Source organism: Ranitomeya variabilis, chromosome 2, assembly GCF_051348905.1.
Source record: "Ranitomeya variabilis isolate aRanVar5 chromosome 2, aRanVar5.hap1, whole genome shotgun sequence".
Lineage (NCBI taxonomy): Eukaryota > Metazoa > Chordata > Amphibia > Anura > Dendrobatidae > Ranitomeya > Ranitomeya variabilis.
This window is the reverse complement of record NC_135233.1, coordinates 954,374,821-954,390,321: the sequence shown is the minus strand read 5'-3', so window position 1 is coordinate 954,390,321 and position 15,501 is coordinate 954,374,821. Positions and strand designations below refer to the sequence as shown.

Below are 15,501 nucleotides of genomic sequence, written 5' to 3'. Positions count from 1 at the left end.
TGGAACCTTGGGACCTTAACCTGGTCCTTGGTGCTCTTCAGGCTGCCCCCTCTGAGCCCCTTCATGACGTGCCCTTTTCCCTTCTCTCTTGGAAGGTCGCCTTCCTCATTGCCATTACATCTATCAGGAGGGTCTCCGAGTTGGCAGCCCTGTCATGCCATCCCCCCTTCCTGATTCTTCATCAGGATACGGTCGTTCTTAGACCGGTTCCCGAATTCCTTCCCAAGGTGGTCTCGGCTTTCCACATCAACGAGGACATTGTCCTTCCATCATTTTGCCTTTCTCCGGCTCATCCTTTGGAGAAGTCCCTTCACAAGCTTGACGTGGTCAGGGTCATTCGGGTCTATCTTTCTAGAACCGCTCCTTTCCGTCAATCCGATTCTCTCCTTGTCGTTTCCGAGGGTCGTCGGAAGGGTTTTCAAGTGTCTAAATCCACTATTTCGCGCTGGATTCACTCGGCAATTTCAGAATCGTACCGTGTTCATGAGGCACGTCCTCCTCCGGGGGTGCAAGCTCACTCCACCAGAGCTGTTGGAGCTTCTTGGGCTGTTCGCCACCAGGCCTCCGCCTTGCAAGTTTGCAAGGCCGCAACCTGGTCGTCTTTGCACACGTTTACGAGGTTCTATCGGGTTCATACCCAAGCCTCGTCCGATGCAGGTCTTGGTAGGAAGGTACTGCAGGCGGCGGTCGCACACCGGCCGACCTGAGACCTTTTCTCATTTCCTTTCTACCCACCCTTTTCCGAGACTGCTTTTGGACGTCCCATGGTTGTCCTGTGTCCCCCAATGAAGCGATAAAGAAAGAGGGATTTTTGGTACTCACCGTAAAATCTCTTTCTTGGAGCCTTCATTGGGGGACACAGCACCCTCCCTACTTGTTTGTTCTGGTACCGTGTTTGGGGCCTGGAGGCCCTAGTTGAGTTGGTACTTTTACTATTATGAGTTCTGTCGCTTCTCCTACTGCTTTTTGCACTAACTGAGGTACTTGGTGCCTGTCGGTGGGTGTATACTGCCAGGGAGGAGCTACGCCTTTTCCTTTTTTTGCATAGTGTCAGCCTCCTAGCAGCAGCAGCATACACCCCCATGGTTGTCCTGTGTCCCCCAATGAAGGCTCCAAGAAAGAGATTTTATGGTGAGTACCAAAAATCCCTCTTTTTGTCTCATACGGATTGATATGGGACTAGTGGTATAATGGCTACAACATATGCCAGGTGGTAGGCTAGATTAATTGTGGGAGCAGACTGACTGTTCCCCAACATATGGTAGGTTGAAAAAAGCACAGGGCATTATTATGCTCGATCCTTTGTTGCCCTGGGAGAAGAATGATGCCAGAGGTTTATTTGCAATAGCTTTTTTCCCTCTACCTGTAAAGAGGGAAAAAAACCTGTTCATGTGCATAGCGTGCATCTTTTATGGGGGAGTCACTTGTGATATCCATTGACCAAACACAGTCTCGTGTATATCCCCTGATCCCGTGCACATTAGATGATCGGCAAGTTTTACATTGTATGAGGGCCTTCCGCACCAGACATCGTGCAAGTGAGAAATTGAGCAGTTGCCTAATCCAATTGTTCTCTGGGCATATAAGCCGGTGGTGTCTGACAGTGATTTACTCACTGCTCCCCTTACAAAGCACATTTATGCTTAACCAAGCCAAGTGTGCATGTGTATAGGGGATAAGGTTAGATGGTTGTAGGCAAAATAGGCATGTAACGGACAGATATCTCATGGCCTGTGTTAAAGAACTCAGCACAGGATGACTGTTGACACCAAGTACAGACAGACGCTCGGTGCTTCATGGCGCGGCCAATGATTTATATACACCTTCCCACCTGCTTGTTTTTCCCCTATATCCTCCCTTCTCTAGCTCTATGAAGCCAGAGCTGTCATTCAAAGATGGGGGTGGAGATTAGGGAAAACAAGCAGGTGGGAAGGTGTATTTTAATGATTGGCCGCACAGTGACGCACCGAGCGGCGGGCCTTAGTTTGAGCAGTAATTCTGCTCTGACGGAGTCCCTTTAAAGGTGCGTTATCCTATTACCTTAATCCCCTAGGCCTGAGTGGACAGCGGAGCTGAACACTTACAGAGTTGAGGCAGCTTGGAAACTCTCCAAATGGGACTTGGTGGATGAATACCTATCTACAGGTAATATGTTGTGTGTGCTAGTGAGACTTTAAAGGGGCTGTAATGTTGTACATTAGTCTCACACCCTTGTTTAGGAATATCTCCTGTTCTGGATTATTATGTATGTAACTGGGGCGGATTGGGGGACGAGGTACAGTGATTTTATAGGACTGAAATCCTTCCTTTTCTTTCGTCTGATCATTTTTCTGGACATAATTAAGCACAATCTACTATACAAAGAGTTGGAGGATGTAGTGATCAGGGAGGCTAGTCCATTGTGACAGCCATGTAAATATCGCGCTGCTCCAGGTTACATAGGCATGTAAGGAAAGCTCACATTGCAGTAATATTGCTACTATTTGGTATCACAGTTGTTTTGCCTCCACAGATAGAAAATCCACCAACTGGAGTATCCGGCTAGGGCAGCTGCTGCTCCTGTCTAAGAAGAAGGAAAGGGAAGCCTTCTATGAGACCCTCAAAGTGGTGCGTGCGGAGCAGATCGTGCCTCTGTCAGCCGCCAGCTTTGAGAGAGGCTCCTACCAACGAGGATATGAGTATATAGTAAGGTACGCAGCATTGCTTTCCTCCTCTTTTGTTACTTACTGGATGATGTCTATGGTCATTATGAGATGTATCAGTAATAATATTATTACCGTAATGTTATAACATGGATAATTTACATACTTTGTTTCCCTGGAAGGCTGCACATGTTGTGTGAGCTTGAGCACAGTATAAAGATGTTGCTCCAGGATTCTACTGGTGACTCGGGTACAGACTCTCTGAATTGGCCTGCAAGGCTGGAAATGACACAAAACTCCTACAGGGCGAGAGAACCCATTCTGGCACTGCGCAGGGCTCTGCTGACTGCTGGCAAAAGGTGAGTTGGTCTAGATTGATGACGTCAGTAGGATGAATGCAGCTGTTAGCACTTAAAATAACATAATAGGCAGTTTGTCCATGACCACTATCTTTGTTGTGTATGTTCACCTATACGCTACAATCACAGATCTGTCTGTCACAGTCCGAATATGGACCATGATACACGGACTGTCCACAAGCCTCCTGGCATGATATTGACAGCCTCATATATACCTATGAGGCTATCAAATTTGGGTCAGGAAACCTGTTTTGCCCAGAGTGCAAATCACTGTCCGTACTGGGAACGTGACTCGTGGATTAGTGAATGTAGCCTTAAAAGCAGTTTTACATGTACAGGGTGAGCCGTGTATATGGATACACCTAAATAAAATGGGAATGGTTGGTGATATCAACTTCCTGTTCATGGCACATTAGTATATGGGAAGGGGAAAACTTTTCAAGATGGGTGGTGACGATGGCGGCCATTTTCAAGTCGGCCATTTTGGATCCAAGTTTATTTTTTCCAATGGGAAGAGGGTCATGTGACACATCAAACTTATTGAGAATTTCACAAGAAAAACAATGGTGTGCTTGGTTTTAACGTAACTTTATTCACAAGTTTCTCTTTGTTTACAGCCATTGACATGTCGCAGAGGTTAACACGTGAGGAACAGATAGAAATTGTGTTGATGTCTGGTGAACGCAGTACCTGGGTCATTGCTGCAGATTTCAATGCAAGACACCCTACGCAAGAAAACTGTCACCATTCCCATTTGCAAACTTCCAAAAAGTTTACCTCATCACTGAAAATAATGTTCTGTATAAACTGAGGGTCCTGTTCCAATTTTTGTTTTGCCCATTCTGCAAATTCAGTTCGCCGATCTTGGTCATCCTCGTTGAGATGCTGCAGCAGCTGGATTTTGTAAGGGTGCCATTTGTGAGTAGCTAATGTCCGCTGAAGGGATGTTCGACTGATGCCAGATCGGCACGCTGAATTTGCAGAATGGGCAAAACAAAAATTGGAGCAGGACCCTAGGTTTACACAGAACATTATGTTCAGTGATGAGGCAAACTTTTTTGGGTGGGCCATTTATATGGATATGGAGCAGCCCCCAAACGCAGGGCAGCGGGGTACCCGGTACCGGGTCTCTCGGTTCTAGGAATGTCACGGTGGCCCGACCCGGTCCGTGGCCCTGCTAAGGGGCGCCCAATAAAAGGTGTAGGTGGTGATGTAAGTTGCAGTAAATCACGAGGACACAGGGTTGCAGTCTCTTTACCTCTTTACTGAAGGCTTCGGCATCCGCAATCCAGAGCACTGCTAACAGGGCTGGCTGAGACCGGCTGGTCCGAAGGCACATCCAGAGTTCCCTTTGCAGGTGGAAATCAGTGCCTACCTACTAGCGCCTGGGTGTTGTAGTACTTCCCTGCTGAGCACCACGGGATAGTCCTTACAACTGTCGTGTATGTTTCTGTTCTTTCTCTCCGTCCCCCAGATGATATGGATAGGACGCACCCGTATGACGGGGTAGGCCTGGAGTTATTTTATAGGGACCCTAGAGACGCCCCTCTCCCACAATTGCCTCCGTTGTCTTCATTAGGTGTAAAAGGTGAGACAGCCAACCTAAAGTTAACTGCCCTGCCGTAGTTCAAAGTAATGCGTAGAGTCTATTACTTCCTCGGCGTTCCGGCTGCCGGCTACACGCCTCAGAAGGATGTTGCCGATCTCGGAGCACGACTCCTTCTGGTTCTATCGCCTTTGTGCTGTGATCTCGTTTCTCACTTCTCCACAATATACTTCGCTTCGTGTTCTTTCTTCAGATGCCGCCGCAATGAAGTGCAGGCGCGGCTCCGTAACGATCTGTCCTTTTGCTAGGCCACTGTCAGGATCCCACCCCTGACAGGGACCCCCCTGAATCTTCCCAAGTAACGCTCTCCTCTCACTAGATGTTACCTGGGCAAAACCCAGTCAGCTTCTCCCTAACTTCCTATCCAACCCCCAGTTTTACCAGAGTGTGAGGAGTGGCCTAATACATAGAACCTTTTGCTCCCCCTGGTGGCCGGAGTGTGAAGTGTAATGTGTGACTGTGATACCTGGTCAGGTGAACTCCTTTAGTGCCATCAGACGTAACATCACTCCCCTTAGCGGCAGAGCGACATTACTGCAGCGACCAGGACTCTGGGGCGCTGGAGATACACCTAAATAACATGGGAATGGTGACAGTTTTCTTGCGTAGGGTGTCTTGCATTGAAATCTGCTGTAATGACCCAGGTACTGCGTTTACCAGACATCAACACAATTTCTATCTGTTCCTCACGTGTTAACCTCTGCGACATGTCAATGGCTGTAAACAAAGAGAAACTTGTAAATAACTCATGAAAGAATAAAGTTACATTAAAACCAAGTACACCATTGTTTGTCTTGTGAAATTCTCAATAAGTTTGATGGGTCACATGACCCTCTTCCCATTGGAAAAAATAAACTTGGATCCAAAACGGCCGCCATGGTCACCACCCATCTTGAAAAGTTTTCCCCCTCCCATATCCTAATGTGCCACAAACAGGAAGTTGATATCACCAACCATTCCTATTTTATTTAGGTGTATCCATATACATGGCCCACCCTGTAGAAGAAATGTATTAAAAAATTAAGCAATACATTGCATTATCTCTGCTTTACTGATGGATTTAGTCCACCGTAGAAGATAAGATTACAGGATAAAGTTGCTTACAACATCCAGAACTTTTCACTGAGAAGTTCTGATTACTCTGTCGCCTCATTGGGGGACACAGGACCATGGGTGTTATGCTGCTGTCCACTAGGAGGCGACACTATGCATAATCTGAAAAAGATTAACTGTGGCTCCTCCTGTGCAGTATACACCCCTGGACGGCATCAGCCTTCTCCAATTTTTGCTTAGTGTCGCATAGGAGGCACACCTAAAAGATTTTTACTCCGTTTTTTCCGACGGGATTACAGATGAAGAAAAGAGGGTCTCCTGTGAGACTCCCGGCATGGCTCCTTCCTCGGCCCCCTATTATGGGGTGCCCAGTTGAAGTAGAGATGGCTATTCCCCATGTTGCTCCCTCCCCAGTCCCTCGGGTGCTGGTTCGAAGTCGAGACCCCCCCCTCCTTCCCCAATTCCTTTTGGTTTCTGGGTTGAGGTCGAGGCGAGGATAAAGGCCCCTGAAGGGGACAACAGCACCCTCCCTATCCCCCTCTGGGGGTATTAGGTTGAGACACCTCAGGTAGGGCCTGTACAGGCAGCATTCTACAGCTCCCAGCAATGGGCCAGCACACTGCGCCTGCATCCAGGGACCCCAGCCCAGCTGCGGGCTCCTGTTGGGGCCGGGGGGCAGGCATGGCACATACAGACACAGGGCTCCCTGCGCCCCTGTCTCTGCGGCAGCACCAGCTCTATACTGCCTCAGGGAGACCCCTACCGGGCTCCCCCTTCCGCTTATAGCCCCACCGCCATCCTGCCTTTAAATCCGGAGGGGTCCGGTTCCGATCCGACCCCCTCCCGGACTTTCGCGCCGGCCTGGAGCCCTTCTGGGCCTCAGGCATCTAATTTAGGCTTCGGCCTAGCTGAAGCTGCCGCCTCCTCTCCGCCCCCCGGATGACAAATATGACACTCTACAGTGTCATAAAGTGGGTGGATTGAGACAGAAAGGGCGCGTTTTTACACAGCCTTGCCGCCTTTTTCCAGCTCTCCGCCCCCTTCTCCTCCTTTCCTCTCTGTCTCAGCAGCCATTTTCGGCTGCAGATTAACCCTGCATCTCCCGGTCTGCAGGACCAGGCAGCCAGTCTCCGGGGGGCACAGGACTGTGGATCTTCTGCGCTGGACCTAGGGGCACACTGGTGGGGTAAGATCACAGCTGTTTTTTTTTTACTCAGCTGTGAATCCATATTACCTATAAGGCTCCTCTATAGGTTTCTCTACCCCTGTAAGGTCCTCTGCTGGCAGCACTTCTGCACTCTGTGCACTATGCCGGGCTCAAGGTCTAAGAGAACCAGGCAGAACTGCTATTATGCATTCTGCACAGCCTGCGGGACCGCTCTCCTCAGTAGTAGCACGTACCCGCATTGTCAGAACTGTATACAAACTAATGTGTCAGAGCCCCAAGAAGCCCCTGCCAATGCCTCGGTGTCTAATGCCACGCCTGAATGGGCTACTCAGATATCGCAATCTATGACGCAGTCTATAGATAACCTAACCTCCACATTGCTTCAGGCTCTGCAGGGTCATGCCCCGGCTATGACCGTTACCCAGCAAAGGGAGAGCTTGACTCAGGAACAAGATGACCCTGGCACATCCACGTCTAGGTCAGGACGCAAGCGGACCCATAGATCAAGTCCATCTGCGTCATCCCATAGCACACGGTCATCCCTCTCTAGGGATAGACACCGTAGCTCCAGGTCATCTAGACCGTCCCATTCCAGGGACAGACAATGCAGATCTCCGCAATCCCCGACCAGAGAAGGCCTCCTCCCCGGCCCACTCAGCAGGGGACGCCTCAGTGATACACAGGATTCGGAAGGCATCTGCGACTCTGACTCAGACAGAGAAACGGAGGGGTCCCTGATCCCAATCCCTCCTAGCAATACAGCGCTAGTTGAGGACATAATTTCATCCATCCATCGGGTGCTGGAAATTTCTGATCCGCCACCAGAGGCCCCAGAACATAAGATTTCCTTTGAAGGACCTCTGAAGCCGCCTAAGGTTTTCTCTAACCACCCAGAGTTTAAGGCGATCCTTAAAAAGCAGCTCTCACAGCCTGAGAAAAAATTTGCTAATCGCAAATATCTGGAGGCGAGGTACCCCTTCCCACAGAAGGACACCAAGGAATGGACAGATCCACCTGAAGTGGACCCCCCAGTCTCTAGGCTAGCAGCACAGACCCTCCTTTCACTGCCAGATAGCTCAACCCTCAGGGACGCAGCAGACCGGCAGGTAGAACGCATGGCTCGTTCAATTTTCGAGGCAGCAGGGGCATCCCTGGCTCCCGCGTTCGCCTCAGTTTGGGCTGCCAAGGCCATTCTGGCCTGGGCAAAGAATTTATAAGCTCTCCAAGCATCCGCGCCTGAGCTGTCGGACCAAGCGGTTCAAATAGCAGTTGTAGCAGACTACATGCTCCATGCAGCTCTGGATTCAGCAAGGGGAGTAGCGGGGATAGCATCAAACACCATCACGATTCGGCGTATCCTCTGGCTGCGGGAATGGAAAGCGGACACAGCCTCAAAGAAGTCCCTCACGCACCTCCCCTACCTCAGTGGGAGACTTTTCGGTGAACAGTTGGACACTATATGATATCCAACGCCACCGGGGGTAAGAGTACTTCTCTTCCCCAACTGAAACATAAACGCACTTACAAGAAGCGTAACTAAACTCGATTCCGATCCTTTCGGAATTCCTCCGGCTGGTCTGTCTCGCGTCCAGCACAAAATCGTAACCGTTCCCCACGCAGGGACAACTCACGATCGACGCAAAGGTCGGACAAGACCTGGCAGTCAAAAGCAGTCCAGCCTAAGCCCAGAGGAGGAAAATCTCAGACTTTCTCCTCATCATGACTCACGGACTCCGGAAGACACCACACCAGTAGGCGGCCGGCTTTTGTTCTTTCATCATGTCTGGCTGCCTATTACAGAAGACAGGTGGGTGGGTCATGGAACTAGTGTCTTCCGGATACAAAATAGACTTCACCTCCAACCCACCGGACCGATTCTTCCTCTCTGTCCCCCCAAAACCGCCAGCCAAGGCTCGTGCCTACCACCAAGCGGTCTCCGCGCTTTTTCAAGCAGGAGTCATAGTACCGGTACCCACGACCGACCGCTTCCGAGGGTTCTACTCCAATCTGTTCGTAGTTCCCAAGAAAGGAGGCAGCGTACGGCCCATACTAGACCTAAAACAGCTCAACAAATATGTACGGGTCCGTCATTTCCGCATGGAGTCCCTTCGGGCCATCATTGCGTCCATGGAGAAGGGAGAATATCTCGCCTCCATAGACATACAAAACACATACCTGCATATACCCATTGCACCTGCCCATCAGAGGTTTCTCAGGTTCGCAATAGGCCAGGACCACTATCAATTCGTGGCTCTCCCTTTCGGACTCGCCACGGCTCCCAGAGTGTTCACCAAGGTCATGGCAGCCACCATGGACGTCCTGCACTCCAGAGGCATAGTAGTCGTTCCATACCTGGACGATCTACTCATCAAGGCTCCCACCTTCAAGGACTGTGAGCTCAGCGTCTCAATCACAACCGATACTCAGTCGCATGGGCTGGTTAATCAACCTACAAAAGTCATCACCAACCCCGAGTCAGTCCCTGACCTTCCTGGGAATGTTATTCAACACCTCCAGGGGTCTAGTGCTCCTTCCCAAGGACAAGGCACTGGCTCTCCGACTAGCAGTTCGCACCCTCCTCCGCAAACCCCTTCGATCTCTCCGGTTTGCCATGAGAGTCCTCGGCAAGATGGCAGCAGCAATAGAAGCTGTCCCATTTGCCCAGTTTCACCTCAGACCTCTCCAACTAGCCATTCTCAAGTCCTGGGACAGGAATCCCTTTTCTCTCGACAGGGAGTTCCAGCTAACGTCATCAACCAGGAGGTCCCTGCACTGGTGGCTCAAGCCAACCTCGCTAGCAAAGGGGAAATCCTTTCTCACAGGTCAATGGAAGGTTCTGACCACCGACGCGAGCCTGACGGGTTGGGGTGCGGTGCACCTGCACCACAGGGCACAGGGCAAGTGGTCCTCAGTGGAAGCGACCATGCCCATCAACATCCTGGAAATTTGTGCCATCCTTCTGGCATTCAGGGCCTTCCATCACTTACTGGCAGCCTCTCACATCAGAATACAGTCGGACAATGCCACGGCTGTGGCATTTGTGAATCACCAAGGGGGGACCCGCAGTACCCAGGCGATGCGAGAAGTGTCACACATCCTCCGCTGGGCGGAGGGCACAGGGTCGGTTATTTCGGCGGTCCACATTCCGGGTGTGGACAACTGGGAAGCCGACTTCCTCAGCCGACAAGGAATAGACTCGGGAGAGTGGTCTCTCCATCCCGAAATTTTTCAACAGATCTGTCTCCGCTGGGGGACCCCGGATGTGGACCTAATGGCATCCCACTTCAATGCCAAGGTCTCCAACTTCATGGCCAGAACACATGATCCGCGGTCGCTCGGAGCAGACGCTCTGGTTCAGGACTGGACCCAGTTCCAGCTTCTGTATATTTTTCCACCTCTCCCCCTGATATCCAGAGTGGTGAGGAAGATCAAACAAGAGGGAGTTCCAACCATCCTAATTGCACCGGACTGGCCCAGACGCACATGGTACGCTGACATCGTACAACTCACAGCAGACGCCCCCTGGCGTCTCCCCGACCGCCACGATCTTCTATCACAAGGCCCGTTCTACCACCAGAACTCAGGGGCTCTCAATTTGACGGCGTGGCCCTTGAGACCTGGGTTCTAACCCAGGCAGGGCTCTCGACGGACGTCATTGGAACCATGATCAGAGCACGGAAACCAGCCTCTGCCAAGATTTATTACCGTACCTGGAAAGCTTTCTTTACCTGGTGCGAATCTCGTGGCCAGATCCCACTCCCTTATTCCCTACCCAAAGTACTTGGTTTTCTCCAATCGGGTCTGGAGGCCAGGCTATCATTGGGCTCGCTTAAGAGCCAGGTGTCAGCCCTCTCAGTGCTTTTTCAAAGGCGCATTGCTACCAAGCCGCAAGTAAGGACTTTCCTTCAGGGGGTTTCCCGATTGGTTCCCCCCTACAGACGACCACTAGAAACGTGGGACCTCAACCTGGTCCTGACAGCATTGCAGGAACCACCCTTCGAACCCCTTAAGGAGGTCCCGCTCCGCCTTCTTTCCCAGAAGGTGGTTTTCCTGGTGGCAATCACCTCGCTACGCAGGGTGTCTGAACTGACAGCACTCTCCTGCAGACGGCCCTTCCTGGCTTTTCACCAGGACAAGGTAGTTCTTCGTACGGTCCCATCCTTCCTTCCGAAGGTTGTGTCCGACTTCCACCTCAATGAGGAAATTTCACTACCATCCCTTTGTCCGGTTCCGGTTCATAGAGTGGAGAAGGCTCTGCATACGCTTGACCTTGTCAGGGCATTGTGTATATACGTGTCTAGGACTGCGTCCTTCCGGAGGTCTGATTCTCTTTTCCTCCTTCTGGAAGGTGGCCACAAGGGTCTGCCAGCTTCCAAAGCTACCCTTGCCAGGTGGATCAAATCCACCATACAAGAGGCCTACTGCCTTAAGAATTCTCCTCTTCCAGCCGGTATTACGGCACACTCTACACAGGCGGTAGGGGCCTCCTGGGCCATTCGGCACCAGGCTTCGGCACAACAAGTGTGTAAGGCGGCCACTTGGACTAGCTTACACACGTTTACTAAACACTACAGGGTTCAAACCCAGTCCTCAGCGGACGCGAGCCTGGGTAGATGTGTCCTGCAGGCGGCGGTGCCCTAAGTATAGGGGCCTGTCTGCACAATATTCGTCCATTGCTTCCCACCCAGGGACTACTTTAGAACGTCCCATGGTCCTGTGTCCCCCAATGAGGCGACAGAGTAAAGGAGATTTTTGTGTACTCACCGTAAAATCTCTTTCTCTTGGCCTCTAATTGGGGGACACAGCTCCCACCCTGTTGCCCTTTCCGGGCCGTTGTAACTGTTGAGTTCTCATATTGTTTTCTTGAGCTCGTACATAGTTGCCTTCTTACAGGCATAATTATGTTATTCATGTTACATAGTTGCCTTCTTACAGGCATAATTATGTTATTCATGTTACGTTCCTCCTACTGCTTTTGCACAAAACTGGAGAAGGCTGATGCCGTCCAGGGGTGTATACTGCACAGGAGGAGCCACAGTTAATCTTTTTCAGATTATGCATAGTGTCGCCTCCTAGTGGACAGCAGCATATGGACAGCAGCATACCCATGGTCCTGTGTCCCCCAATTAGAGGCTAAGAGAAAGAGATTTTACGGTGAGTACACAAAAATCTCCTTTTTTTAGTAAAAACACAAGCTTGTTTCTGGTAATTTGATATCATTTATCTTCTTTTTTGGAGAGAAAGCAGGAGTAAGTGCATATGTGTGTTATCGTGGATTAACAAACAACCGATAATGAAAGGGATCAAATAATTAGTAACAACACACACAGATATTAATAATTGTTTACTATGCGTATTAAATGCTAATCGTCTTGTACCAAAATACAATAACAAGAACAGAGAAACGCAGGAAACAATGAAAATAAAAAGTTATTGTTCTTGGGACAAGTTAAGGCAGAAAGTGAAAAACATAGTACATCTTGAAAGCCAAAATTAGCTATGTCCTTAAAGGTGTCCAAACACCTTAGCTGTTGGTCAACCATTATCTCTCCTGACTCCCACCGTGCACATGAGCGCATTTCTGGACCTCACTATGGGGAAAGCGGAGTCTTGCAGCAGCTTATCTAAAGGGAGAACAAAAGGATTGTACATTTTGAATTAAAAAATCTGATTCACTACGTCATCTGTCTGAAGGCCGACTTAAAGAGGTTAAGTTTGAAGGTTTTCTTTTTTGCAGGCCTAGCTTCACTGACATGATTGGGGAATGTTGGCTGCAAAGTGCGCGTGTTGCCCGAAAAGCAGGTCACCATCAGACTGCATATAATGCCCTCCTCAATGCAGGAGAAACCAGGCTCGCTGAACTTAATGTTGAACGTGCGAAGTGGCTGTGGTCTAAGGTGAGCAGCAATCCAGCACCCCTCCTGGATTACCCTGCCAGTCATTGCTTGTGTCTTGTCTGTTATATGTATATGTCCGTAATGGGAAGATTAAATTCCACTATTGCTAACCCAGTATGTCTATTTTGTGGATTAGGGTGATGTGCACCAGGCCCTCATAGTCCTTCAGAAGGGGGAAGAGCTGTTCCAGGCTGGTAACTCTGAAAGCCCAGAGCAGCAGCAGATCCATGGCCGAGCCATGCTGCTAGTCGGACGATTCATGGATGAGACGGCCAACTTTGAAAGCAATGCTGTGATGAAAAAGTATAAAGTACGTTGAAAATAAAACCTGTGAATATTGGGGCACAGTAACTATAGTTTTTCATATAAATGTGTCCAGGATTTGCCATTTATTGGCTGTGTTTATAAAGAACTAATGATGCCAGTAGACTTTTTAATAGCTACTTCTAGACCGCCAAATAAACTATAAATGTCCATCCATTTATTGTTCTGTTCTGCGGTGACTTTCTAAAACGTCACTGTATTGTAGAGCAGCTCCACAACATTGAGCAGGGGCAAGGAGATGACTGTCAGACACCGCTAGACTGCCTACAGAGAACACAGACATGATTTATTATAATGTCTATTTTCTTGATCGCTGTATAAAGCACTGAACAAGCACTGTGCATACAGATTAGAAAGTGCTGACCTTGTTTCCTCCTCTGAACTCAGAGATCACTTGCTTTCTGGGTGTAGGGAGAGAACATGAGCTGTTGGGTTCTAGGAAACCAGTCAGACGGCTCTGATGTGCTGATAGAGAAGAGACGGATTTTCCTCTGTAACTGGAGATAATATACCAGCCCCAGTTACAGGTGGAATTGTCAATAAAACACATATATTAATATGTTCAAATATAGTTCTTATAACACCTTTTTTTTTTTAAATCAGATAATTTTTATTAACAATATTCAAATTGACAACTACACACAATTGTGTCAGCAAAGGAGAATAAACATGTTTACAAACATTTTGAAACAGTTCCCCACCCTCCCTCCTCCCTTAAAGCCTCTATAAACAAGAATAGGACAATAGCATTGTCTTACATTGCTTACATAATAAAACAACATCCCACTGGAATCAGTTCCTCTCCATCCAAGGTTTCCAAAGTGTTTCAAAAGTTTTCATACTTTCCTTTTTTCATAAACACCCTTTTCCATATTAATAAGTTATAATAACCATATCAGACTGTCTATAAAATTCCTGCAGAGTCGGCGGTACCTCACTCAACCAGTGCTTGGCAATTAGCTTTCGTGCAACATACAATAATCTAGCTATGGCCACTTTATGATGATTTGGAACTCGGATCTCTTCCACATATCCCAAAATATATATCACAGGATCGCTTGCGATTGCCCAGCCATATGATTTCCCAATTGCTTCTCCCACCTCCAACCAATATGAATTCAATCTCGTACATTTCCTGCCCCCTCGGACTGGCACCTAGGACACTCGGAAGTCTATCTCAGCCCTGCTTTATAAAGCCTATCTGGAGTTCTATATACTCTGTGAAGCACATATATTTGCGAAAGTCTACCCGGCTCACTTAATGATAATTTTGGAATATACTCCATGATATCCTCCCATTTATCCTCCTCTATCCTTCCCAACTCTTCCTCCCATTTCTCTTTTGCCTTAATAGGGAATCTATTAAGAAAGGTATATAACAAATCCCTATAAATATCCAAGACTACCCCTTTTGTTCCTCCTGTTGCACAGACATAGTTTACCAGAATGTCTCTATAAATTCCCATATCAACCGTTTTGCTCTGCACAAGATAGGCATGTCTCAACTGTCCATATTGAAACCTACCTACAGGTCTCCTGCAACCCGTAACTCTCCTGCAGTGCCTCAAAGGATAACAGTCCTTGTGCGTCCTGAATCTGAGCCACATATTGAATACCCAATGATGTCCAATTTTTTAATTCCCCCATTTTAATAAATTCAGGTAGTATTTCATTATGCCATATTGGGGAGAGATTTGTTAAAAGTCCCACTTCTCTTGTCTTTTTAATTGCCTCCCATACTTTTTGAACCAGTATCAAAGTTGGATAGGCCGTTCCAAACTTTCCAAATCCCCCTGCCTCCAATCCCTGAACCAATGGGTCCCTTCCCACCAACCAAACCAAAATCCGCTGAACCGAACCCAGTCTAGTCACCTCTCTCCTACCTCTCATCTGCTGACCCTGCGCTGCCAAAAAGTAGATCTAGGGATTCGGAAGGGCCAATCCCCCCCATCTTTAGGCCTCTGAAGCAATTCCAGCCTAATTCTTGGCTGTTTCTTTCCCCAAACAAGGTCTCGAAATATAGAGTTAATGGTTTGAAACCACTTTCGGGGCAACCAAACTGGGGAATTATGCAATATATACAATAATTGGGGCATAAGAATAATTTTAATTAAGTTTATCCTTCCCACCACTGAGAGAGATAACTTGCACCACGCCCCTAAATATTTGAACTGAAAAACCACTGTCAGCTTACTACCTTCCCCTGATATTGGGATGTCAACGCCCCCTTTATCGACTATCAAGATATTTGGATTCGCCCAATTGATTTCAAGACCCGATATATCACCAAATGTCCTAAGAATATGCATTACACCCTCCAAGGCCTCTCCAGAATTTTCTAAAAAGAGTAACATGTCTGCTTATAGGGCTGTTTTCTCCTCTATCATGCCATACGGGAACCCCCTAACCAAAGTCGAGCTCCTAATTGTCTGTGCCAGGGGCTCCACTGCCA

General features: G+C 48.6%; 1 protein-coding gene across 2 annotated transcripts in view; it reads left to right on the top strand.

The window, feature by feature from the left end:
- The window catches only part of ATR (ATR checkpoint kinase), a 230,734-nt gene that overhangs the window by 142,951 nt on the left and 72,282 nt on the right, over positions 1 to 15,501 (top strand). For both annotated transcript variants that reach the window (XM_077290794.1, XM_077290793.1), the window contains exons 31-35: positions 2,054 to 2,145; positions 2,513 to 2,690; positions 2,825 to 3,001; positions 12,566 to 12,725; positions 12,862 to 13,035. In XM_077290794.1, the coding sequence (XP_077146909.1) occupies positions 2,054 to 2,145; positions 2,513 to 2,690; positions 2,825 to 3,001; positions 12,566 to 12,725; positions 12,862 to 13,035 (781 nt within the window). The remainder of the gene's footprint in view (positions 1 to 2,053; positions 2,146 to 2,512; positions 2,691 to 2,824; positions 3,002 to 12,565; positions 12,726 to 12,861; positions 13,036 to 15,501) is intronic.